Source organism: the organism of the source record quoted next, unplaced genomic scaffold, assembly GCF_019419815.1.
Source record: "Pyrus x bretschneideri cultivar Hongxiangsu unplaced genomic scaffold, Pyrus_bretschneideri_v1 Contig39, whole genome shotgun sequence".
Lineage (NCBI taxonomy): Eukaryota > Viridiplantae > Streptophyta > Magnoliopsida > Rosales > Rosaceae > Pyrus > Pyrus x bretschneideri.
In genome coordinates this window covers 3,187,122-3,210,622 of record NW_025999712.1, presented here as the reverse complement: position 1 = coordinate 3,210,622, position 23,501 = coordinate 3,187,122, and the positions used below count along the sequence as shown (strand labels likewise).

Genomic DNA, 23,501 nt, shown 5'->3' with positions numbered 1-23,501 from the left:
CTCCAGCGTTGGAGCCCTCCCCCCTGGCAATACACTATTCAATCCACCTAATAAACAGTAATTGCCCTTAATGAACAGTAAGTAGCCCTTGCAATAGATTTTGCATCTCCACCGTTACACTTCTATAGCCCGGCAATAGGCAATAAAATATTAGTATTTTTTTTATTTATAAAATTAATACAAAATAATTTTAATTGTAATATCGGATAAGATTTTTAATCGTTCTCGTTGCGCCACGTGTCATTATCCGAAGTATTATTAAATAATACAAAATAATACAAAATAATACAATTATTGGTGATGGATTTCTGATAAGATTATTAACCAATCACGTCGCGCCACGTGTCATAATCGGTTCACAATCTTTGAGGATAGATTTCCATCAGATTTTTAACGAATGACGGCATGCCACGTGTCATAATCTGTTCACAATCTTTGATGATAGATTTCCATCAGATTTTTAACGAATGACGGCATGCCACGTGGCATTATGCAGAACCTAATCCTTTCTGAATCCTCTATATAATCCACCATCCATCTTCACAAATCTCACACCAAAATTCTCAAGATCTCTATCATTATTCATAATTTCTGCTTCCTTATTCACAAAAATCAGTATCATTATTCATAGTTTCTGTTTCTTTCTTTCAATGTCTTCTTCTTCTTCCTCAAGGATGATGTGGGAATTGAATCAGGAAGAGGAAGACTTGTTTAACGAATCAGAAGCAATGTTCAATCACCAAGGGGTAAGAAATGAGAGGGAAGAGGATGAGGAGCGTCAAATGAGAGATGACGAAGTAAGAAGGGGCAGAGCCTCACATTCCCGTCGAGTCATCCAAGCTGCGGCTCAGATCTGCAGGCCCAGCCGTTCCGGAAACCTTGATAGAAGCAGGCAACGACGAGGTATGGAACTCTTGGATGATTATTTTGTTCCTAATAGTGCATTCCCTGATACGTACTTTAGACGTCGTTTTAGAATGGAACGACATTTGTTCAACAAAATCATGATTGCTGTTTGCAACCATGATTCTTATTTTGTGCAAAAAAAGGATGCTTTTGGTGCTATGGGTCTACTGCCGGAGCAAAAAATTACTGCTGCCTTGCGGATGCTTGCATATGGAGCATCTGCAGACCAAGTGGATGAGATAACGAGGATGGGGCAATCAACCATTCTTGAGTCCCTGATGAGGTTTTGCGGAGCAATCGAATCTATCTACACCGCTGAGTACCTCCGCAAACCCACACACATGGACTTGGAGCGGCTGTTGAAGAAGGCGGAGATGCGTGGCTTTCCTGGGATGATTAGAAGCATTGATTGTATGCACTGGACGTGGAAAAACTGTCCAAGTGCATGGCAAGGCGCTTACGAGGACAGAAAAGGGGCAAAAAGTATCATTCTGGAGGCGGTGGCATCTTTTGATACATGGATTTGGCACGCCTTTTTCGGGGTCCCGGGAGCTCAAAATGACATCAACGTCCTTGCCCAATCCCTAGTGTTCAACGATGTCCTGCAAGGAAAGGCACCAAAAGTTACGTATGAGGTCAACGGACATATGTACGACGGGCCATACTACCTAGCTGACGGTATCTACCCGCGCTGGTCAACATTTGTCAAAACAGTGCCACGTCCGCGGAGTGCGAAGGAAAAACACTTTGCAAGCTGTCAAGAGGGGTGCAGGAAGGATGTGGAGCGTTGTTTCGGTATCCTCCAAGCTCGCTGGGCGATCGTCAGGGTTGCTGCCAGATTGTTTGATATAGAGTCGCTTCGATCCATCATGATGACGTGCATCATTCTTCACAACATGATTGTGGAAGATGAGTACGATTATGAAGCTGTTGATGAATATGAGCCAGACCCGATGAACAATTCAAGAACACGTATATATTGTGCTCATGACGCCACCGATGAGCCCGTGCAACATGAGCCATTACAAAGGGATGGACGTTACAATGAAAGGCTCATTCAACGATATACTGCATTTCAAATGCCAGACATGCACAATGCCCGACAAATTGACTTGATAGAGCACCAGTGGGCATTGAAACAAGCTGAAGATAATTAAGTTCATTTAGTGTGTTATTTTGAATTTGGTATGTTTATGTTATTTTATTTGGTGTGTTTTATTATTTGGTATGTTTATGTAATTTTTTTATGTTTATGTTTATGTAATTCTTAGTATATGTAATTCTTAGTATGTTTATGTTTATGTTTATACAAGGACTTTTAATTAGAACGATGGACTTTTAATTATTTTATACAAGGACTTTTAATTCTTAGTATAAATAACTTACCAAATTAATTTGAATAAATATTCATGAACATGGAAACAACATAAATAATGCAAACAATAAATAATAAATTACAACCCAAAGTGATTGGAAAATTATGAGCTCCGTTTACAAAAAGTATTCTATTCATCATCACTTAACCAATTTGTGGTGCTAGGATGATCTTCTCTTGCGGTGCTAGAACCACCTTGGCTTGCTATTGTTTCTCTTGCACGCCTCCTTCGCACCACGTCCGCTTTCTCTGACTTCCAAAAAAATTTAGAATTTGGAGACTTCCCTTCTAAAGACATGTTTATAATCTCACGATCTTGTTGAGCCCGTCTTTCTTCTCTAACATGTTCCATTTCTTGCCTAAGTAGCTCTCTTTCTCTCTCATTAGCATAAAATTCTCTCTCAACAGCTGCTGCTTTTGATGCCTTATCAGCCTTATCAGCCTCATCTTTCGCCAGTTCCCTCGCCAAAGTCAATTCACCTTGGCGAGTAAGTTCTTCCATGAACTTTGCATAATCGTTCTTGGAAGCACTCCCTTTTCTCTTTGAAGCCTTCTTACCTTAAGGCCTAATTGGAAAACGGGTCGAACCCGACGCTTGTTCAGGGAGGGGCGTTTCGGGCACTTCTTCTACATCATCTGCTCTCTCATGATCGGGTGTAGAGTGTAGAGGGGTGCTGTTCATGTGCATTTCTGGACCAACTGGCACAACTCTAAATTTAGGACAATCTTTGACAATATTCCAACATTCCCACCGGTTGAATGATTTATTTTTGCTTTTGGTTTTGGCAGCGTACCAAGCTTATGCTTGAAGTTCCTACACAATAAAAATAAGTAACAAATAAATAATACAAATAAATAATTATAATGAAAATAAGTAACTAGCAAATATATACATATATATATATATAAGTAACAAAGATAATGAAAATAAGTAAGAAGGCTTCAAGTTTAGTAAATAATGAAAATAAGTAACAAATAAATAATTATAATGAAAATAAGTAACTAGCAAATATATACATATATATATATATATATAAGTAACAAAGATAATGAAAATAAGTAAGAAGGCTTCAAGTTTAGTAAATAATGAAAATAAGTAACAAATAAATAATTATAATGAAAATAAGTAACTAGCAAATATATACATATATATATAAGTAACAAATATAATGAAAATAAGTAAGAAGGCTTCAAGTTTAGTAAATAATGAAAATAAGTAACAAATAAATAATTATAATGAAAATAAGTAACAAATAAATATATATATATATGTCATGTTAATCATAACAAGCAAATATATATATATATATATATGTCATGTTAATCATAACATGGGGCTAGAGTTCCAAGTTTAGTAAATAATTTTAACCTTAAATATACACATTTTTTTTTCTTAATGTAAGTGATATTATACATTAATTTTAATGAAAATAAGTAACAAATAAATAATACAAACAACATAATTATAATGTAACAAATAAATGTAACAAATAAGTAACAATAACATAATTATAATGTAACAAACAAATAAATAATACAAACAACATAATTATAATGTAACAAACAACATAATTATAATGTAACAAACAACATAATTATAATGTAACAAATAAGTAACAATAAATAATAAATTTTGTACGTAACAAATAAATAATACAAACAATAAATAATAAATTATATAGATAACAAATAAATAATACAAACAAATAATTATAATGTAAATTTGGGTATCAAATAAATAATATCTTGTTACCATATCCGAGTAATTTTCCCCACTTCGAATATTACTACTAGCTTGTGCCAAAGCGTCTCTCCATGTACTAAACGATTGGCTAAGTAATTTCCAACGACTGGACATCGATTCTTTGGTTCTTTTCCCACCAATTTTCTCAAGATAATTGGTATGAATAAGACTCCACATTTCTCGCAACTGCATCTCATTACCCGTAAGCGAACTATGAGTAACTTCAACCCAGCTAGTACACAACGCAACATCTTCAATAAGCGACCAATTCGTACCTGCACCAGTGGTCATTTTGTTGAAAAAAAATGGATTCAAACTTTGAGACAAAGAAAGGAATGTGATTGAAAGTAGTTGAGAAAATATGAAATTGTTGTGTAAGGTAGATGATAATGAGAAGGTATTTATAGAAAAGTAAAAACAATTTTTTTTACAATTTTTTTCAGATTTTTCAGATATTTTTTTGAATTTTTTTGAATTTTTTACAATTTTTTTTTAATTTTTATTCAATTAATTAATCTCTGCCGTTGGATATAAAAAAATTTGAATTCCAACGCTCCAGATTGTGCCACGTGTCACAACGGTAACTTTTCAGATTTTTAAAACTATTTTTTCATTTATTTTTTAATTTATAAAGCATTTTAATATCCACCGTTGATCTCAGATCGAACGGTGGATATTAAATCTGACACTTTTTTTTTTTTAACCGTTGAGATCTAACGGTCCACATTAAGTGACCGTTAAGATCTAACGCACCGTGGGAAGCCACGTGGCTTCCCAACAGTAACTGACACAACCTTTTTTTTTCTGATTTTTGTGTCGGGACGCGCCCCCACGCGCGGGTGGGGTGCACGCGCCTGACACAAAAAAAATTAAATAATGCGCTGACGCCACCCTGGCGTTAGCCTTGCGTCACTCCCACCTCGGGCTCAAGGGCTGGCAATCCCTCACGGGCCCTTTGCTCGGGCCTCCCCCTTCCACCGAGCTACCTCATGCTGGAGGCCTCCCACCGGCCCTCGGGCCATTGTTTTGGACACTGTCCCCCGAGCTGTTTGCAACGGTGGAAATGCTCTTAGATGCCGGCTACTGGTGAAACTGTGGTCTCCACATACGTAAGTGCACAATCAGCACGATGCTCGAGTTGGAGAACAGTCCTAACTGTCTTTTCTTTTGGATTGTGTAATACCAGACCTGAACTGTCACTTATCAAAACTTCACCATTCTCTAAAATGGATATAGGTACAACGCAAGGATCATTATACAGTCAGAGATCTGAAGGAATTTGTACGAGCTTAGTCCAATAATTACTATATTGTAATTATATCATCTCTTTTCCAACAGGTATCGAAGAAGGATACAAGGAGACAATTTCTAGTGGTTCCCATTACTATCTCCTTACATGTTTTGGTTTCTGGAAACTTGGATAATCCTGAAATTTCTTGTCCGCCAAATTTAAAGAGACGATTTTTGGTGTCGGCCTACCATGAAACTGGCGTCGGAAACCATAGTGCCATTCATCAGGCACTTAGGGCTAATTTGGTATTATTGTATTTTGAAAAAAAAAACTGTCTTTATCGTGCTGTAAAAATAAGCAGCTGTAAAGCAGCAGAATGTTTGGTAAACTTTTTTGTAAAATTGCTTTTGAAAAAAAAAAAAAAAAAAAAAAGCAGTATGATAGTGTTTGGTAAATTTTTATGTAAAATAGCCGTGACTGTGTGAAATGATCAAAAATGGTATAGTACTAGATATGCTATTAATTTAATTTTCTTAACAAATAAAGGTGAATTACTAAATATACTTTATTTTTAAAAGAAAAATATTTATAAACTTTATCTTAAACATATAATCCAACGTTTAACAACAAATCATAATCCAACATATTTACTATACAACTATTACTCTTTACCTTTTCTTTTATTATGGAATCAGAATTTTTTATTCCCTTTGCCCTTGTCATCTCTCAAATCCCCTTCCCCTTGCGATCCCATTAGACTTTTCATCGTCTTCTTCTTCTTCTTCTTCTTCGTAATCTTCCTCCTCGTCTTCGTCTTCATCTTCAAGGTCAACATTGACTTCAAACTTACAGGTTTTCTCTTCACCAATGGAGGAGTTGTTGTTCAAATTTTCTGGGGTTTGAATTTTAGTTTTGGCAGCCAACGGACTGTTATGGGGAACTTCAAGCTCTGGGCTTTGTTGGGGCAGTCGAGCTGGTCGCCGCAGCTGAGATTGGGTTTGCGCTTCCATGGCCATGGTGGAGCCGTGGTCTTCCATGTCGTTGAAGAAGTCCATTGTCGCCGGCCGCATCACTCCGAAACCTAGATTACCCAGAATCGCATATCACCCAGATTACCCAGAAATCCAAATCTTCCAATTCTACCTTCCAATTATTCAAGTCAATATTCCAATTACCAAAAATAAAGGTTGTAAAAAGGAAATTTACCTTTTTATTGATGAAGAGTGCTTGAACCTGATGAAAGGCAGAGATCGAGCTTGAACGGAGAGAGAGAGGGCTAGAGAAAGGGAGCTCGAACCAGAAAGTGAGGGTAGGTTTGGGAATTTGGAATTTTCATTAATAAAATCATTGTAGCTCCGTGTTTTCACAAGAAGGTGATTTCTGAAGCTGTCTTTTGCAACTTCCCATCTTTAGCTTTTTTTCATCTGAAACTTTGAAATAAAGCTGTTTTAGGGGTGTTTACCAAACACCAAAAACTCTCCTAGCTTTTTTTCATACCAACTTTTTTTAAAATCACCTCAACTCCAAACCATACCTAAGTCTAACCAGTGCAGAACTCCGTTTAGCAAGCACCCATGGCTTGGATCTGCACAACTCGAGTGAAGATGTTTACAGCTAACAGTACCCCACGAACCTTTTCTTAGTGAAAAGATCGCAAAGGTTACACACAAGTCCTTGACAATGCCGAATACAACCTTGTAATCATCAGTTGTGGAATCATAACCGAATCCATAGAGCATCCGATAGTAGCGAAAAGGTGGAATATCATCGAATGGAGGCGAATCAATTTGTGGCAAGGTGTTGACAACTCTAGTGCTAGGATTCCATAAGACAACGTCTCTCTGGTCTTTTGTGGCCAAATAAGTTAGACATAACAAGCCATTGCAAGAACCCACAATTTTACTTGAGAACCGCCATGTAGGAAAATCAATATTATACTTTCTCATTGCAACATGACCACCTTCGCCGCCGTCGTTATCCTTCTTCAACAATAATAATGCTTCGCCGTCTATGGATCGGAAATGAGTTCCGGTCGAGTAAAGAAACCTTGTGCTTTTGACGTTGAGGCCTTGCTTCTTAAGGAAATCAGAATTGGAGACTAAAGCACCCCATGGCTTGCATACACACCGAAATCGTTGTAAAGATTTGGCTGGAAGCCGTGACAGTATCTCAGCCAAGATATCCTCGTTGACATAGTGGTTAGAAGGAGGTTGATTAAGCAGACAGCCGCTGCCGTTCACCACGTTAAGTTTTGTTCCTTTTTTCGAACAGAGAATTCTCCATGATAAGACTAGTGTGGATACTGCACGCAGAATGCGCAAGTGATGAGAAAAGCTACCGTCTTTTGGTGTAGGGTTGGATTTGGATTTGCAAGCAAGGCCTGTAATAGCCCAAGGCTGATGGACCGGCCGGAGTTTGGCACCGTTATTAGGTCCTTTTTCAAATGGGTAGGGTCTAAGCCTAGCCCGGTGTAACAAAACTTAAATTTGTTCAATTTATGGAATTTGTTTGATCCATTATTGTGGCCAAATCCTTAAGATATGATTAAGAAAATGTTATTTAATATCATGGTCTAGTTTTGTGGTGATAATAATAAAAAAGTTAATAGATAAGTCATCCTTACTACAATCCTATAGGACCGTACATGAGATTTTCACTTTATACGTCTCCTCCTTCTATTCTTTTAAAGTCATTGGATTCTTTTCCTCATTCAAGAATCTCTTTCCTTCTTGCATTCCGTTTTGAAGAGTAACGATGACCAATTCAATCACGTTTTCATTCATTTGGAATCTTGGTGGAATTCCTCAAGTTTTAAGTTTGAATTTCATGAATAGTATGGTATCAATTTATTCCTTTGCCAATTAAATGTAATATATCGTGGTCGTTTTTTCATAAAGATGATCAAGAAAACAATCGGTTCTTATTAAGAATATGTAAACTTTTTTTTTCTTTGAACACAAGCGATATGTACACTAAAGGTGAGAAAAAAAATTATAAACTCAAACAAAATGTGGTAAAAAAAAATGCCTAAGACCATTGGTTGTCTATGAGAGACATGCATGAAAAAATTAAACTAAAAACATTTAACTACATCTTTGTTTACTGTAAAAAAAATAAATAAATAAATAAAACAACTAAAAAATAATGAGTTAAGTAACTCAGCTGCAACGTCTTATATGAAATCTCCATCGTAAAACATCTCGATGTCTTTTAGTCATTACCAGCATGTTCGACATTTTCTTTGAAAGTGATGTAACGTCCCGAGAATTCCACCCTTAAACAAAAAGCACAAGGTAAAATGAAAAGAAGATATAAAAGTTACTCGTCGTATTTTACGAGCCAGCCACTACCCAATAGGAGACGTTTAAGTTTCCGTCCGAATAAAAGACTCTTTAACCAAAAACTCGGATCACTCCCTGCTCAGACCCAGCTAGCAACAAAGAAACCCAGCACCATCATCATCCAGTACAATCTTAAAGGTGCCAATCAAAATTCCCACTTTGTACTTTAACACCATCAAATTCATCAACTTTTTGTTCTAATTTCTTCTGGGTATTCTGTTTTCAATCCTTTTGTTTGAAATCAGATAGTGGGTTTCTTCTTCTTCTCCTCTTTGTTTGCTTTCTGTGGACAGCATTGGGTATCTTTGTTTACAACTTTTGTATCTGAAATCTGTGTGTTTTGATGGGTATTCTGAATTTTTTTTATTTTAATTGAGAATTGGGTTTTTTCCCTTATGTTTTCTCATTGTATTTTGCTTATTTGGCAGGAAATCAGTAATTTTTGGTTGTTGGAAAGCTTGTTGGACCCAGTGAATATGGTAAGTTGAATGACCATTGTTTTGTTCCTTTTAGTTTGTGCTTTCTAAAATTGGATTTGAGAATAAAGTTGATGACTTGATTGGGCTGGCAGTTTAGTTTCTATTTTTGTTTATTTTAGCAACCTTGAATAGTGATAGTGATTGATGTTTGTAGGATGAAGGAGGTTTTAGATTTGACCAGAAAAATTAGGTTTTAGTTTGAAATATTTGCGGGTCTCAGTTGCCAACTTAGATTTGCTGTGCCAGGCTTGCAAAATGTTTGGAACTTCTTTGACTGATTATTTTTATGTAACAGGCTTATGAAGACTATCGCGCTTCAGCCTTTGAGCAGAGTTATCGTTGTTACCCTGTCTCGTTTATTGAGAAGGTTTGAATTCTGGACCTAGAAAGTTAAATTCCACTAATGAAGTGCCCTCCATAAAGAGGGTGACACTCTGAAATCTGTCATTAGGACCTCTCTTGGAATGGGCATACATCTTCTAGTATTTGAGTTCTGTGATTAGTCAGAGTGATGTATTTAGTCAGAAGTGTATTTATTCGTTCGGCTTCCTAACTGTTTATATTGATTCCTCTTTAATCTTGATCTTTGCAGCCACATCTGGAGAAGGGTGATAAAAGTATGTTTATTTTCTTGATTAGTTTGTTTATATGATACATGCCATTATGTATATATTTTTTCGTAGAATATGATATTACTGAATACTTGTCTAATCATGTTTTTGTTATATTTGTCCTTCCAGTTATAATGCCTCCCTCAGCTCTTGATCGCCTCGGTAATTGATCATTCTGTCTCTTATTTGTCCTGCCTTTGCAAATTGGATTTCAAGTTATGTGACCCGATCTTGATATATGCTGATTCCAACTAAATTTGAACTTTTCTTCTCCAGCATCTTTACAGATCGACTACCCTATGTTGTTTGAACTTAACAATCCTACTGTTGGACGAGTTACTCATTGTGGGGTTTTGGAATTTGTTGCTGATGAGGGCCTAATATATTTACCATACTGGGTGGGTACATATATTTCCTTGGAATTTGTTACAGCAGCATTCCAGATATGGTGTTACTTATTAGTCATTTATGTGCTTTCTTTTTGTAGATGATGCAGAACATGCTTCTTCAAGAGGGGGACATATGTCAAGTGACAAACAAAAGTCTTGTAAAGGGAACATGGGTGAAGTTGCAGCCCCACACCAAGGACTTTCTTGATATCTCAAACCCCAAAGCCATGTTAGTTAATCACTTTGATATCTTCATTTGAGTAGCCGGATTGCACTTTGGTATAACAGTAGAATTATTTTTAATCCTAAATTCTCTTGCTTTCGCAGTTTGGAAACTACATTGAGGAGCTATTCATGTTTAACTACTGGTGATACTATTATGGTTCCTTATAACAATAAGCAGTATTACATTAACATAGTTGAAACAAAACCTTCCGCTGCAATCAGTATCATTGAGACGGACTGTGAGGTTGATTTCGCCCCTCCTCTTGATTATGTGGAACCCAAAAAACCAGTACCACCTACTTTGTCAAAGAAGAGACCACAAGAAGGTGCTTATGATTTTTTTGGTTTATAATTTTGAAAATTGGTTTGAAGTTCGAAGCGTTGGGCGTATATTTAGTTTCATCTTTTGTTTACAAGACTCTAGAATTCCTTCCTAACAGCTAACTTTGGTTTTCTGATTTTAATTTGTATCTTTCAGCTGAAGAAGAACAACCTGAAAAGATACCAAAATTCAATCCATTTACTGGTTCTGCAAGACGATTGGATGGAAAACCCATGACAGAATCAGTTGCACCAGTGTCCGCTCCCATTCTGAAGCAGCACCAACATGACAGTGAAAATGGAACCAAGGATTCTAAGTCATCAACTTTTGCCACACGTAAATCTGGAAAGCTTGTGTTTGGTTCAAATGGCAACCAACCCACAAAAGAAACCCCAAAAGTATGCCCCTCATTGTTTGTAACTTAAATGAAATAAGTATGACACCATGCTTATCGTTTGCATCTGTACTTGTAATCCCAGGTTGCCCCAAAGAATGGCAAGCCAGAGCCGTCTCAGAAGGCAGAAGATGCACCTCAGAAGGCAGAAGAGCCGAAGTTCCAAGCATTCACGGGGAAGAAGTATTCATTGAAAGGGTGAGGTTAAAGGCATATCTTCATCGAAAACTAGGAAAAGAGAGAAGGCATTTCTTCCATCAATTAGTTTTTGAGAGATGAACAGTCAAGTTATTTTGGCAATGGAAGGTCCAACCCCAGAATGTGCCCTGCACTTGAATGATGCTTTATGAACCGAACCGAAGGTTGGTATGACTTGGAAACTTCCTTGTCTTATGTAAATAGGCACATGAACCGAAGGTTGGTATGAATTGGCAACTTCCTTGTCGTACAGACCATATGGAACTATGTTCATATATTTATAACTCGATATATTTCTTGAATTTTGTTGATTGTTTTTAGACCTCAGTGCCTTGCTGATCTTCATTCTTAGGCAGCTAGGGTTACTTCAATTCAACTTTATGTGCTAAACATAGAATGTCTGAGTTCAATTTAAATAGAGTAAACAGAAATGATTTCCGCACATCATTTTCGCTTTATGGACAACCATATTTTGTTTCAGTCCTTAATTCTGCTTTTGATTTATTTAATCCAAAGGCCAAAAATGAAAAGTTTGTGCGTGAAAATGGGTGCGTGGAAATCACCTTCTATGCAACCTTACCTTGGTCCTTAGGGTTCGGAAAATTACAGTGTTTGATAACAACTGAAGTGCTTCTTCAGGAAGGCATCCAAGTGAAAAGCGCTTCCCATAGAAAGCAGTGGGGGAACTAAATGGTGAGCCAGTGCCAACAATGTCTTGTCCTGTACTAACACAAGTATTCAACTCTGGGCCCGTGATTTTAATACATTATACTCCATCTTTTTATCTACTATAGTTCATGAAATTTGAACTTATTATCACTTTCAATTGGCGCCATTGCCCCTTTCTCATTGTGTGATGTTTATTTTTTTTTCTTTTTCTGTCAAAGGTATGATTTTTATTATCAACAACTAAATACAAGAGGTCCAAATACAAGCGAAACACGACCCAAAGTTACACAACACAGGCCCCAAAACACCAGTTGGAGCCCAAAAACTAAAACACCACAAACAAAAACCTAGCCTTCTACAAACACTGTTCCCGCCCACACAGTGCATCCCCATGCATATCGGAAAAGAGTTAGAAACGAGGAAGGATGGAGCCAACCCGCAATAGGGAGTGGAAAAAATGGGAGAATCGGAGGAAAGAAAAAAGAACAAGGAAATAAAGAGGAGGACTACCACCGATCTTGGCCACAGCTAGGGCTGTGTGGTTGTGGAGAATTTGCAAGAATGGAAATCACTCACACAGAGGTGAGAAAAGCTCTTAAATAGAGGGAAAAAAAACACCCCCTATTGGTGGGTAGTTTTGTCCTCCTTTGTATGACGATTGGTCCTTCATTTTTGTTGATATCATCGTGATTGACATATCAATTTAGGGTTCACAGCCTGCGCCAGCCCTAGATTCTTGGGCCATGACTTACCTCACACAAAGGGTCCTGAAGCTACCCACAGTAACTCTACCAAGCGTCATAGGAACTTTAAGTTTCATAAAACAACACACTCATGAAACTTGAAGTTTTCAATGCTTAATCAATCCAAATATTTATATTCAACTTGGATGTTCTAACTTGTTGCTTATGGACGTTTTTTTTTTCTTTCCAAAAGCACAAACCACGGCCTTGCTCCCTCCAATTAGCGAATTGTCGAACCGTAACAACTTCGATTCCACTCCTTTGGAAGTTTCTGGCAGAAACTACTTCAAGTACAAGACATGAAGCTCTGCAAAGAGCTTAAGAGCTAACATTGAAGTTGTGATTTCGGCTGAGCGAAGCGAAGTAAGCAACCGCCATAATCTTCACTGTGGTCACTACATAAATTATAAAACACATGAAATGAATATTGAATTGTATCGACACTGTGGTCAATATAATTTTATTATAATAAACTGGTCTTTCCAGCATGATTCAGACAAATAAGTGCCTAAATCAAGCTTCCCATCCAATATCGTTCTACAATTTCAAATTAAAAATTACATGATAATCATAGACAACACATTTGGCAGGTCCTACGCTCTGCTGCAAGCTATTTTCCTTTCTGTGGTTGAGTAAAGATGTAGGCTAAGCTTCCACCAGTTGCTCAATTGCAATCTCTCGTGTAGTTTGGACATTTTCAGACTGCTCAGTGGTGATTTCCCAGAGTTCTGGCAGTGCTTCCTTCATATTATGGATGCTCTCAAGTGCATAATCCACGCCTTTGGGGCGGTGGGAGGTGCCAACCTGCAAACAAACCATTTTGTAAATAATATCGGTGAGGATGATATTCCTAGATCAACTTTTCAGTAACTGCAGAAGTTCAACTGTATAAATTAAGATTTACTTACCAATACTGTATGGAGGCCACACTGCTTTGCAGTTTGTATATTGCGAATGCTATCATCGAAGAATAACTGAAGAAGAAAACGGAATCACAAAATCAACAGGAGCGTGGCGTGGGAGACAAGTAAGGGTGTCCATTTTGCAAACTTCGAGTTGAACTTAATGTACCATATATGGTGATACGAAACAGAACTACACCATATTATGCCAGATAGTAAGCTGCCGGTTTATTAAACTTATCGTTAACTCAATTTCGCTAGTCAAGAGAAGAGATCTTACTGTTCTTTGAGGTTCGATGTTTGCAAATTTAAAGGCTTCTTCGTATGCAAGCTCGAATGGTTTGCAGACAACCGGGGTCTTTGGAACCGCTGCACCAGTATTTGGTTGTTCAATATGTTCAGTTTCTTCTGCACCAACAGAATCATCGGCATTGTTGGTGGGATTCAGTGTCTCAAAGCATATAACTGACTCAAAGCAGTCCTCTATTCCAAGCCTTTTGAGCACAGTATCCGCATGTTTCTTATCCGAATTCGTGAAAATCTACACAGGAAGACCAAGTTAGCAACATAACACAAGAGAAACCATTAATCTAAGAGAATTCCCCCCTTCCCCTTTTTTAAGGACACCATTTGTATACGTACTACTTTGCGGATAGGCAGACTAAGTAAAAGACCCCTCAGGACAGGATCAGGAGTAAACAACTCGTAGGGCAACCTCCCATGAACAAAACTGCAGAAAGCAATTTTTGTGAAAAAAATTAGATCACACGATTTGTCGTCAATGACAGGAGCACAAACTTAGGTCGGACATTTGGTACCTATGAAAGTCATCGTAATCGAAGTTATAGCCCTGAGCCTGGAAATCAGGAAAAACACAAAAACCATGTTCAATTACAATTCTGCTCTGCATACTTTCAGAAGCTATAAACAAAGGTTAAAGGGATCACAACCACCATACCTTAAGACCGGCCATTGTTGTCCCATAATCCTTGTACAAAGAAATGCACAATTCGGGAACTTCACTTTCGTCCATGCCAAGCTTTTGAATCATATATTCTACAGCAAATATTCATAAAAATTTCATTCAAACAATGAACATTTCACACCAAAGTTTTAATCCAGAATCATAAAGCCAGAACAACCTTTAATATTCTTAGTGATTTGTACTGAAATTCCAGAACTCAGAGGGTAAAGGGTGTCGTCTAGATCTGCAAATCGAAACAACACTCGTTGTCATTTTCCGTTCGAGAACCATAGATTCAAATAAAAACACCTTTTGTGTGAAAAGACTTACCAAATAGAAGGCACTCATATTGGTGATATTGAACCTGATTTTCCATCTGTTTTCTAGAAGGCTTCAAACAAGACGAATCGAAACGTTCATAAGCATATAAACAATTACATAACAACAAGAGCTGAAAAGCAAAAGGCAGCTTCCATTTACCAAAAAAAGACATGAAATCCAATATTTACAGTTTAAAATTTCTCTTTGGTGAAAGCAATCACAATGTACTCAAACCAAACGTCAACAATCCCTCACAAGACCTTCAGTCTTTTCTTTCCAACCATAAAAATCCAATCTTTTAATTTCCAAATTCCAACACAAAAATGCCTCAAATAACCAACATTCACCAAGAAAACCCAATCAAAGTAGGCAGATGACTCGAATCCCAGAAAGTCTAGACATTTAAGCAACATTTCAACGGACAAAACAAAACCCAAAATTCGATTTCTCCAACATTAACCATTCTAAATTTCCAAGTGAGAAAACAATGCTTCATCACAACCAAAATAGTAAACCCAATATTTGATTCCTCCTACATTAACCATTGTAATAATTGCAACTACCAAAAACATCCAACGTAAGAAACTTCTAACAAAGTAAGAACAGACTAGAGAAATGAGGGTTACCAGATCCGAATGACCGACGTTGCAGAGAGAGAGAGAGAGATAGAGAAAGGATATTTTAGTAGGGTAAGGTGAAAGAAAAGAAGGAGTCGGAAACCTGCAATATGTGTGTTTAAATAGGCACACAACTGTTTTTTAATTATTTAATTCATTTGTTTAAAAAAGTTCAAATGTCAGTTAAACGAGAAAAAGATCTAAGCTCGTTACGTGGCCCTATCTTGTTTTGACACGTATCAATTTACGTGCGTTTAACTGGAAAAGTGTCGCTATCATCATTGTTTAAGCTATTTTCTTCTTTCGTCTTTGCATGTTAGCCGATAGCCCCTCGGATTTGCTGTATGACGAAAATACAGGTCGGTACATAATTTGTATAGTATAAGTGGGTTGATATTTTGAAAATCAACTACTTATATTATGATATTTATAGGAGAATTATGTTCTTAACACATTAAAAATTTAGAGTAAATTACAGTTTGATCTTCTGAACTATTACCTTAGTTGAAATTGATCCATGATTTTGGTAAATTAATCCCTTGAACCATTTGAAATTAGCCAATTAACCCCTTACCATTAAATTCGTCCACTAAGCCGTCAAATTCAAAGGCAAATTAGTTTTTCATTGTCATTTCTTACTTTTAGGGTTTTTTGGGAGGACCTGGCTTCTCTGTCCTCCTACTTCTCATATACTTTCATCCCCTCTTATTTGTGCTGTCACGGTTAGGTCACGTCAACATTTTATATTACTATTACTTTTTGTCTTATTATCTCTATAAAAAAATCAATATAATATATTGACGTAGCTTAACCGTGATCGCACAAAATAGGAAGAGATGAGAATGTATAGAAAGTGGGAGGGCAGAGAAGCAGGTCCTTTTTTGGGTAGCAAGGAAACAGCACATCAAATCTTGTCGACTAAGAAACATTTGGCACTTTTTTTTTTTATGTGAGAATCGTGACTTAAATAATCATTTCTTGTTTGGGTATTACAACACCTTATAAAACTCAAAAATCCTCCAAAAATAGAAGGCTTTATTCAGTAGAGATTACAACACACCACCTTGTGAAATTTAAAAACAAAAAATCTCCAGAAATAGAAATATTTTCTTCCAAGGATTCTTACCTCGTTAGGACTTTACCTTTCCAAGAGTATTCCAACAACATTTTTTTTTTTATATATAAATAAAAGTAGTAACATGACGATGTTAGTGCATCTGTTGTTCATCTATGCTTATACGGAATTATATTTTCTTATTCGTTATAAGTATAAACCATTTTGATTTTTAGTGGTATCATCATCATAGTCAGTCTTTCACGTAGTGGTGTTTTGCTTTATGGCAAATTCTACATATTAATTGATTCGATAGATGACTTTTAGTGCGAAGAAATATGAACAAATAAAAAATTATCACATTACTTAGTAAGATAATTTTTTTGATATTGCAATATACCAAAAGTTTAAGACATAAACAATAGACACCAATTGATAGATGATATATTGTGACGTATAAATATATATTTGATAAACAATAGAATAATCTACACTAAATTCATCTAAACTATGATAAGTGAGAAGAATTTGAATTCATAACGCAACGAGTTGAGGGAAAAAAAAATCCTAAGCAATCCACCACCTATTAATTGTTAGAAATAAAGGGGATGAAAGGATCGATTGTTTTGGAAAAAAGAAGAAGAAAGAATCGATTATAATAGCATCTCTAACAATATAAGCTAAATGACTCAAATGTTAATTTAGCTTGACACACCCCGACCCAGAAAGTCCACTTGGACCCTGAATCGAGTTGTGCTGGTCGACACCTGGAAGGTGACGAAGCCATAAAATGTGATAGAGTGTAGAAAAATGTGAATAATTTGAACCTAAAAATTTTTAATACCAGAGTGCGTTGTGAGCGGGAGCGAACCCATTTCACGCACGATGTCAGAGCATAAGTAAGGTACAAGAATGTGGGTAAGAATCATACCCTTAAAAGTAGCCACCAAAACTAAGATTAGCTATATATATCCTCGTCGATACGAACTTAGCAGTTAAAACCTGAAGGGGTACAAAACAGAAAGTGTGAGTAAGCTGTAAAACCAAGTTTCCCAAAACTATTACCTTTCAAACAGTAATAACCCTCACTGTAATTCCCTTATCGTTTTCTATAAGACAGTACAACATATATACATATATCCAAACCATACTCAGAAATGACCAAAACCACGGCTTGCCATCAACTCCACCATGCATTAATAAGTAGGCCAAATCAACTTAATCAATACAAAATGATATGTTAGTCAGAGTCATCTAAAATGACATGTACAACTTATCCATATCTCATCAATCATGGCTAGCATATAAGTCGGAGACACCTATAGTGACCTGTACGACTTATCCATATCTCATCAATCATGGCTATCATATAAGTCGGAGTCACCTATAGTGACCTATACGACTTATCCATATCTCATCAATCATGGCTAACCAATAGCTTAATAAGTATACCTGCACACGAGTCAGAACCACCTAAAGTGGTCTGTACGACAGGACTGGGTGTAATATATATACGCTCAAGTGCTACGACGTGAATGCTGGGCGACGAATCGCGGGTCACCTACGAGTCGGAACCACCTAAAGTGGTCTGTACGACACGACTGTGCACCTATCTTGGATCCAAGGTGAGCGTAAGGTGCGGAAGGTGAACATCACGTGAAGGACTGTGCCCTGGCCACAGGCGGGAGCACTAACACCAGGGTGCAGGTTTATGAGCTATACTATATCTCAACACAATCGTACTCACTACCATCACTAAAATCAACATGTACTCACCTGAAGCTTACCTGGGTATCCTGCGTTTACCTTTGCACTTGAAAGCATTCCCAATAATTATATGCAAGTAATATACATATGGATATACCATAATGCAATCTAATACTCAACCATGTTGTAGCATTTTCAATTATAAACAATACGGTGTGAAATGTACAATCCATAACGCCCTACTCCCGAACTACTTATTTTCAGGGATAATTATCCATGACAACCCAATTAACATTAATTAACTAACTAATTCACAAAACTAAAACTTGCCTTTACCAATTTCCTTCGCATTACTCAATTTCCCAAATAAGGCTTTTGTCTCAAATATATTATGACTGCATCTAACGTCTCGTTAGACTGCCTACGTACCCTAAACAGGGATCAAGCCATTCGTAGTTCATATAGTACTTCAAGCATTCACAATAATTATATATGAAAGTAATATACCTAATCAATTTAAAAGTGTTGATAAAACTCTCAATAATATGTACGATAAAAAGGAAAAGATGCACTCACCTGGAGTCCACGCTATGATTCTCTAACGCATGCATCAAGGCGTCTTGAATGATTGGTCCCTGTGACCAATTATCAAATTACATCTCAGAATTCTTATCTGTAGAATACGTAATTCACATAAAACACAACCTCAAAGGCATTCTAAAATAGTTTGAGATCCATTGACCACATGTCAACAGTCGATCAAAGATCGACGGTAGGGTCTACAACCCTGTATAACTCGACTCGGAAGATCTGCATATCAGATTCCAATCCGTAACTCCCAACGATCCAAAATATGTTTCTAGAACAACATATTAAAATTTCATTACGATCCAACGGTTGGATCTCCACCATTTGCCCAAAACCAAGTGGACGTGAACATTTATTTTTCTAACTTACAAATTCAATTCGGGAAGATCCGTACATCGGATTTCCAATCCATAAATTCCTATGATCTTTAAATATTACGTATTATAATGTATCCAAGTTTGGTGACGATCCAACGGTCGAATCGTCGATTCACATTTTCATCAAGCAACGTATCGTAATGAATTTAGGTTCCAACGATCAACCTATGTCATTCAAATAACAAAACTGAATTCAAGACATTCGACATAGCCTAAAAATAGCATTGGTGGCTCACTGGCCACGCGCCGCCGCGTGTGGGTGGCAGTCGGCCGTCCCAACTCGCCGGAAAATCCAACTATTTCCAAAAATTCTCAAACTTCACAGAAATGAAGATCTTAGTGAGTGGAGCAACTTTCATTCCTGGCACGAAGTCCAAAAGTGGACAGAAGATGGTCAATTTTGCCCACAAAGCCGGCGGGTGCCTAAAACTTCCCGACGTCGATTTGTCGTCTACGATGGTCCAACAGTTGGTTGGGTTTTGCTTCTGGGATGATGAGCTACAAAGCCCAAGTGGTGGCATCGGCCATCGCTTTGCCGATTTACCGGAAAATTGAAAGGGGTGGCCGGAGCACTATTGATTTTCGTCAACTTTCGTGGTCTCAAACCGCCACATCTCATGGTTAATCAAGGTGGTTCTTGGGTGGGTTTTGTAGAGGGGAATGAGAGCTTCAAGATGGTGGTGGTGGTGGCATCGAAAAACTCCACCGGAGTTGGCCGGAATCGACCTTGAAAAATGGGTGGTCGCGAGTTGGAAAAACCCAGGGGAAAGCTGGGATTTTTTTTTTCCTTCTTCTTCTTTCTATTTCTGATTGGATCTCACCCTCTCCCTCTAATTTAATTGGTTCCTTCCTATTTGTGTCTAAAATCAGATTGGCCACTTTCCCACAAGGTGGGAATTCAAATAATTTATAACTAAACTTTAAATAGCCATTTTTAAACGTCCATAACTATACCGTTATAATCCGGACTCGCAAACGGCTTTCGCCTATGCGTTCACTTCCACGAGTACTACGAGAATATGTTAAAAGAATAAGTCATACGTCTCTCTAGACGATGGTCAACATAAGTCAAAATCTTTGCCTCTATGGCATTTTCGTAAATTCACGCTTTTAAAATAAAATAAAAACGTAAAATTTGGAACGGGTTGTCACATAACTAGCCACTACTTCCAACAATACTAGCTATTTTAGCTTAAGTTAAAATATTTTAATATTATTTTTTTCCTAACCTGATGCATTTAACCTTTGTTTAGGTTTATGCATTAGTTTTGATAAATATGAAAAATGTTTTTTCATTACATATGATACTACAATATACCAAAAGTTTAAGAATTAAACTATAGACACCAAGATGACACATTGTGACGTGCATATATATATTTGACAACGATAGAATAATGTACATTAAATTCATCTAAATTATGAAAAGTGGGAAGAGTTTGAATTCGGAAATGTAGTGAGTTCAAGAAAAAAATATCCTAAGCAATCCGCCACTTATTAATTGTTAGAAATAAAGGGGAAGAAATGATTGATTATACCATCTTCAACAATACTAGGCAAATCTGATGCTATTGTAGCTAGCCAAATTAAATGACTCAAATGTTAATTTGGCTAGCCAACTTCCATCAATACTAGCTATTTCCTAAACTTAACAACCCAACCTATTTTTCTTCTCTTAAAGCCCTCAAACAATGCAACTTTATAGTTTTTCTCTCTCCTCCTAGCTAAATTCAGCTAGTTACTGTTCACAAAGTTAAGATAACTAGTCATTTAGCCAGTATGTTGGAGCTTCATTTTTTCTGTATTTTTTAAAGTAGCCAAAGTCTCATTTAGTCAAGTTGTTGGAAATGCTCTAATTTGCATAAATTATTATCCAAAATCTTGATATTTATATTGGTAGGTGCATGTATAGTTATCCAGCGGCTGTTGTATTTATTTTGGGGAGGTTGTATGTTATTATGTGTTGCAAAAATCAGAAAGCCAGACCCCAAAATAATAATTAAAAAATACAGAAAGAAGCTTTCTTGATCATTGGTAATTTGACCATACATTATTAGGATATACATAAGAAAATACATAGCCAATTGCTGGCCTCCATGCTTTTCCATTTGCTCAAAGGAGCTTTGAAATTGAAGCTAAAAAGCTTAAGCACCTAGGCGGTCACTGATGTCTTAATTGCCAGCAGCTTCCCTGAAAAGGTTCTACCCATGGCTGTGTCCTTATTGTTGATTTCCCATAGTTCTGGAAGTGCTTCTCTGATATTGTGGATGCTCTCGATTGCATAATCCACACCCTTGGTTCTGTTGGAAGTGCCAACCTATATATATATATATATATAGATACGGTTTAGAAATGTTTTATATTAGCAACTAACATGAACTGAACAATATTTATTTTCGGTTTACAACTTACCAATACAGTATGGAGACCGATGTTTTTTCCAGCTTGTATGTTCCTGATGCTATCATCAAAGAATAGCTGCAAGAGTACCAAATTTCATTGTTAAAAGTGCTTTACTCAAATCGCTTCTGTTAGAAGCGCTTTGTTTTGAAGCACGAGAAGATTTTTATTACAACTTTAAGTGCTTCCCGAAAATGCACTGAAAGCACTTTGGTTCTTTACTAGAAAGCCCTAAAAATTCATGGAAGGTGCTTCTGATTGTCTAGCGCTTTTGGCACTTCGAATTAAAAGCACAAACCCTACGGTTAATAACACGAAATGGATCATTTTAAATTTCAGGAATGCTTGGTAAGAACTAATTAGACGGCAATGTAAGTAGAATTTCACACCAGATTCATAAACAAGTAGGAGAATAATTGTCTTACAGTTCCTTGAGGGTTAATGTTGGCTTTTTCAAAGGCTTGTTCATATGCATTTGCAAATGGCTTGCAAACAATTGGAGTCACTGGAAGCTCTGATATTTCAGCATCAAATAAGCAAGAATGATAAAAAATACTTGTGCTGCTGCATCCTTCATCATCATTAGTCGGATTCAGAGTCTCAAAGCAAATAACTCCTTCAAAGCAGTCATTCAATCCAAGCTTGCTTAGGGTTTTTGCCACGTGGACCTTATCCCCATTTGAGAAAATCTGTTTCATGCATAAAACAAGAGAAAACATAATTAGAGGAATAAATATTTAAATATTGAAGCTAATTAGTAATTAATTACAATCAATTTCCTATTTAAGTGTGACTTGTTGCTTACAAGTTTCCTGTATGGCAGGCTTAGCAATAGAGTCCTTAAGACATGGTCAGGTCTTAGATTCTCATAGGGCAATCTTCCATGAACAAAACTGTAATATTTGGGAATTTGTGAGATTATAGCATCGTATAATGACGGAAAATAAATAAATTAAAAACAGAAAATGGAATAATTTGGTACCTATGATAGTCATCATTGTCAAAATTGTAACCAATAGCCTTGAGACCGGCCATTGATGTTCCATAATTCTTGTACAATACTTGATTCACCTCAGTGACTCTTTTTTCCTCTATGCCTAATTTTTTAACCATGAATTCTGAGAAAAGATGATTAAGAATAATCAGATAATTAATATTCAATTTCACTAAATAACTGATGAAAAGTGTGCGTGGATGGAGGAGGTATTGATGGATTGTGCTATACCTTTAATGTTCTTGGTGCATTGTTTAGATAATCCAGAACTCAAGGGATAAAGGGTGTCATCAAGATCTGCAACGAAACAGTTTCTTTGTTATTTATTTATTTTTTTCAATTCGAGTCGTATTGTAATCTAATTTATACCGTAAGGAGGTGGATTCGAACATAAGTGAATAGGGGGCCCACTGCTAATCTCTTGGTTACATCCAAGTTAACAAGCTTAGGTCTGGAAACTTAAAGGCATGATATATATGAGACTTAAAAAGGATAAAAAGGGAAAAGACTTACCAAAGAGAAGGCACTCGTATTCTGGCATCTGATCAGCCTGCTGATACTGGTTTTGGAATTCCATTTTAGCTCTACAAATCAAAGCTTCAAAAGAAAGCCGGAAAGTTACTTAGAGAGAGAGAGAGAGAGGTGCAATGTTTAAAGGAGGAAGGGAGTTTTGTTGCAGAGAGAAGAAGGTGCAGATGAGACTTGGGTTCGAGTTGAGAAAATATTGGAGGGCTTAAATCATATGTATATAAGAAATCCACAGGAAGGTCAAGCATGCCACCTTCTTTGACACTCCAACGTCTAGAAGGTAGAAACGTATATAATATATATATATATATATATATATATATATATATATATATATACGCGACTGGCCACAACACACCTCACACGATTCAAAATTGAACACCAAAAGTAAGGGAAAGCATTTCTACGTGTATATCAACCAA

The 23,501-nt window shown here is 36.7% G+C and overlaps 4 protein-coding genes across 6 annotated transcripts; 1 reads left to right on the top strand and 3 right to left on the bottom strand.

Moving 5' to 3' along the window:
• Positions 1 to 5,975: 5,975 nt before the first annotated feature.
• Positions 5,976 to 8,782, bottom strand: LOC125468523. Its single transcript, XM_048564350.1, has 4 exons — positions 8,703 to 8,782; positions 8,478 to 8,530; positions 6,791 to 7,558; positions 5,976 to 6,337 (listed from the first exon to the last, which is right to left on the bottom strand). The coding sequence occupies exons 1-4, from the start codon at positions 8,780 to 8,782 to the stop codon at positions 5,976 to 5,978; spliced, it is 1,263 nt and encodes a 420-aa protein (XP_048420307.1).
• On the top strand, positions 8,584 to 11,535 carry LOC103964680 (ubiquitin recognition factor in ER-associated degradation protein 1). Of its 2 annotated transcripts, XM_048564766.1 has the most exons (11): positions 8,700 to 8,735; positions 8,843 to 8,896; positions 9,026 to 9,076; positions 9,372 to 9,443; positions 9,669 to 9,693; positions 9,817 to 9,849; positions 9,964 to 10,085; positions 10,175 to 10,305; positions 10,404 to 10,627; positions 10,780 to 11,021; positions 11,103 to 11,535. In XM_048564766.1, the coding sequence occupies exons 3-11, from the start codon at positions 9,074 to 9,076 to the stop codon at positions 11,217 to 11,219; spliced, it is 969 nt and encodes a 322-aa protein (XP_048420723.1). In that variant the 5' UTR covers positions 8,700 to 8,735; positions 8,843 to 8,896; positions 9,026 to 9,073; the 3' UTR covers positions 11,220 to 11,535. The 2 variants fall into 2 exon arrangements, with proteins under 2 accessions (XP_009375912.2, XP_048420723.1); XM_009377637.3 differs by lacking the exon at positions 8,843 to 8,896 and having other exon boundaries at positions 8,584 to 8,735.
• A 1,513-nt stretch (positions 11,536 to 13,048) lies between these two features.
• LOC103964681 lies at positions 13,049 to 15,574 on the bottom strand. Of its 2 annotated transcripts, none has more exons than XM_009377638.2 (9): positions 15,441 to 15,574; positions 14,824 to 14,884; positions 14,672 to 14,737; positions 14,488 to 14,585; positions 14,348 to 14,385; positions 14,172 to 14,259; positions 13,810 to 14,070; positions 13,536 to 13,601; positions 13,049 to 13,431 (listed from the first exon to the last, which is right to left on the bottom strand). In XM_009377638.2, the coding sequence occupies exons 2-9, from the start codon at positions 14,867 to 14,869 to the stop codon at positions 13,273 to 13,275; spliced, it is 822 nt and encodes a 273-aa protein (XP_009375913.2). In that variant the 5' UTR covers positions 14,870 to 14,884; positions 15,441 to 15,574; the 3' UTR covers positions 13,049 to 13,272. The 2 variants fall into 2 exon arrangements, with proteins under 2 accessions (XP_009375913.2, XP_048420724.1); XM_048564767.1 differs by lacking the exon at positions 15,441 to 15,574 and adding an exon at positions 14,974 to 15,409.
• Positions 15,575 to 21,164: 5,590 nt separating this feature from the next.
• LOC103964682 lies at positions 21,165 to 23,206 on the bottom strand. The gene is made up of 7 exons (XM_009377639.3): positions 23,065 to 23,206; positions 22,783 to 22,848; positions 22,540 to 22,675; positions 22,363 to 22,450; positions 21,983 to 22,246; positions 21,570 to 21,635; positions 21,165 to 21,474 (listed from the first exon to the last, which is right to left on the bottom strand). Exons 1-7 carry the CDS (start codon positions 23,126 to 23,128, stop codon positions 21,310 to 21,312), a joined length of 849 nt encoding a protein of 282 aa, XP_009375914.2. The 5' UTR covers positions 23,129 to 23,206; the 3' UTR covers positions 21,165 to 21,309.
• Between the last annotated feature and the right edge of the window lie 295 nt (positions 23,207 to 23,501).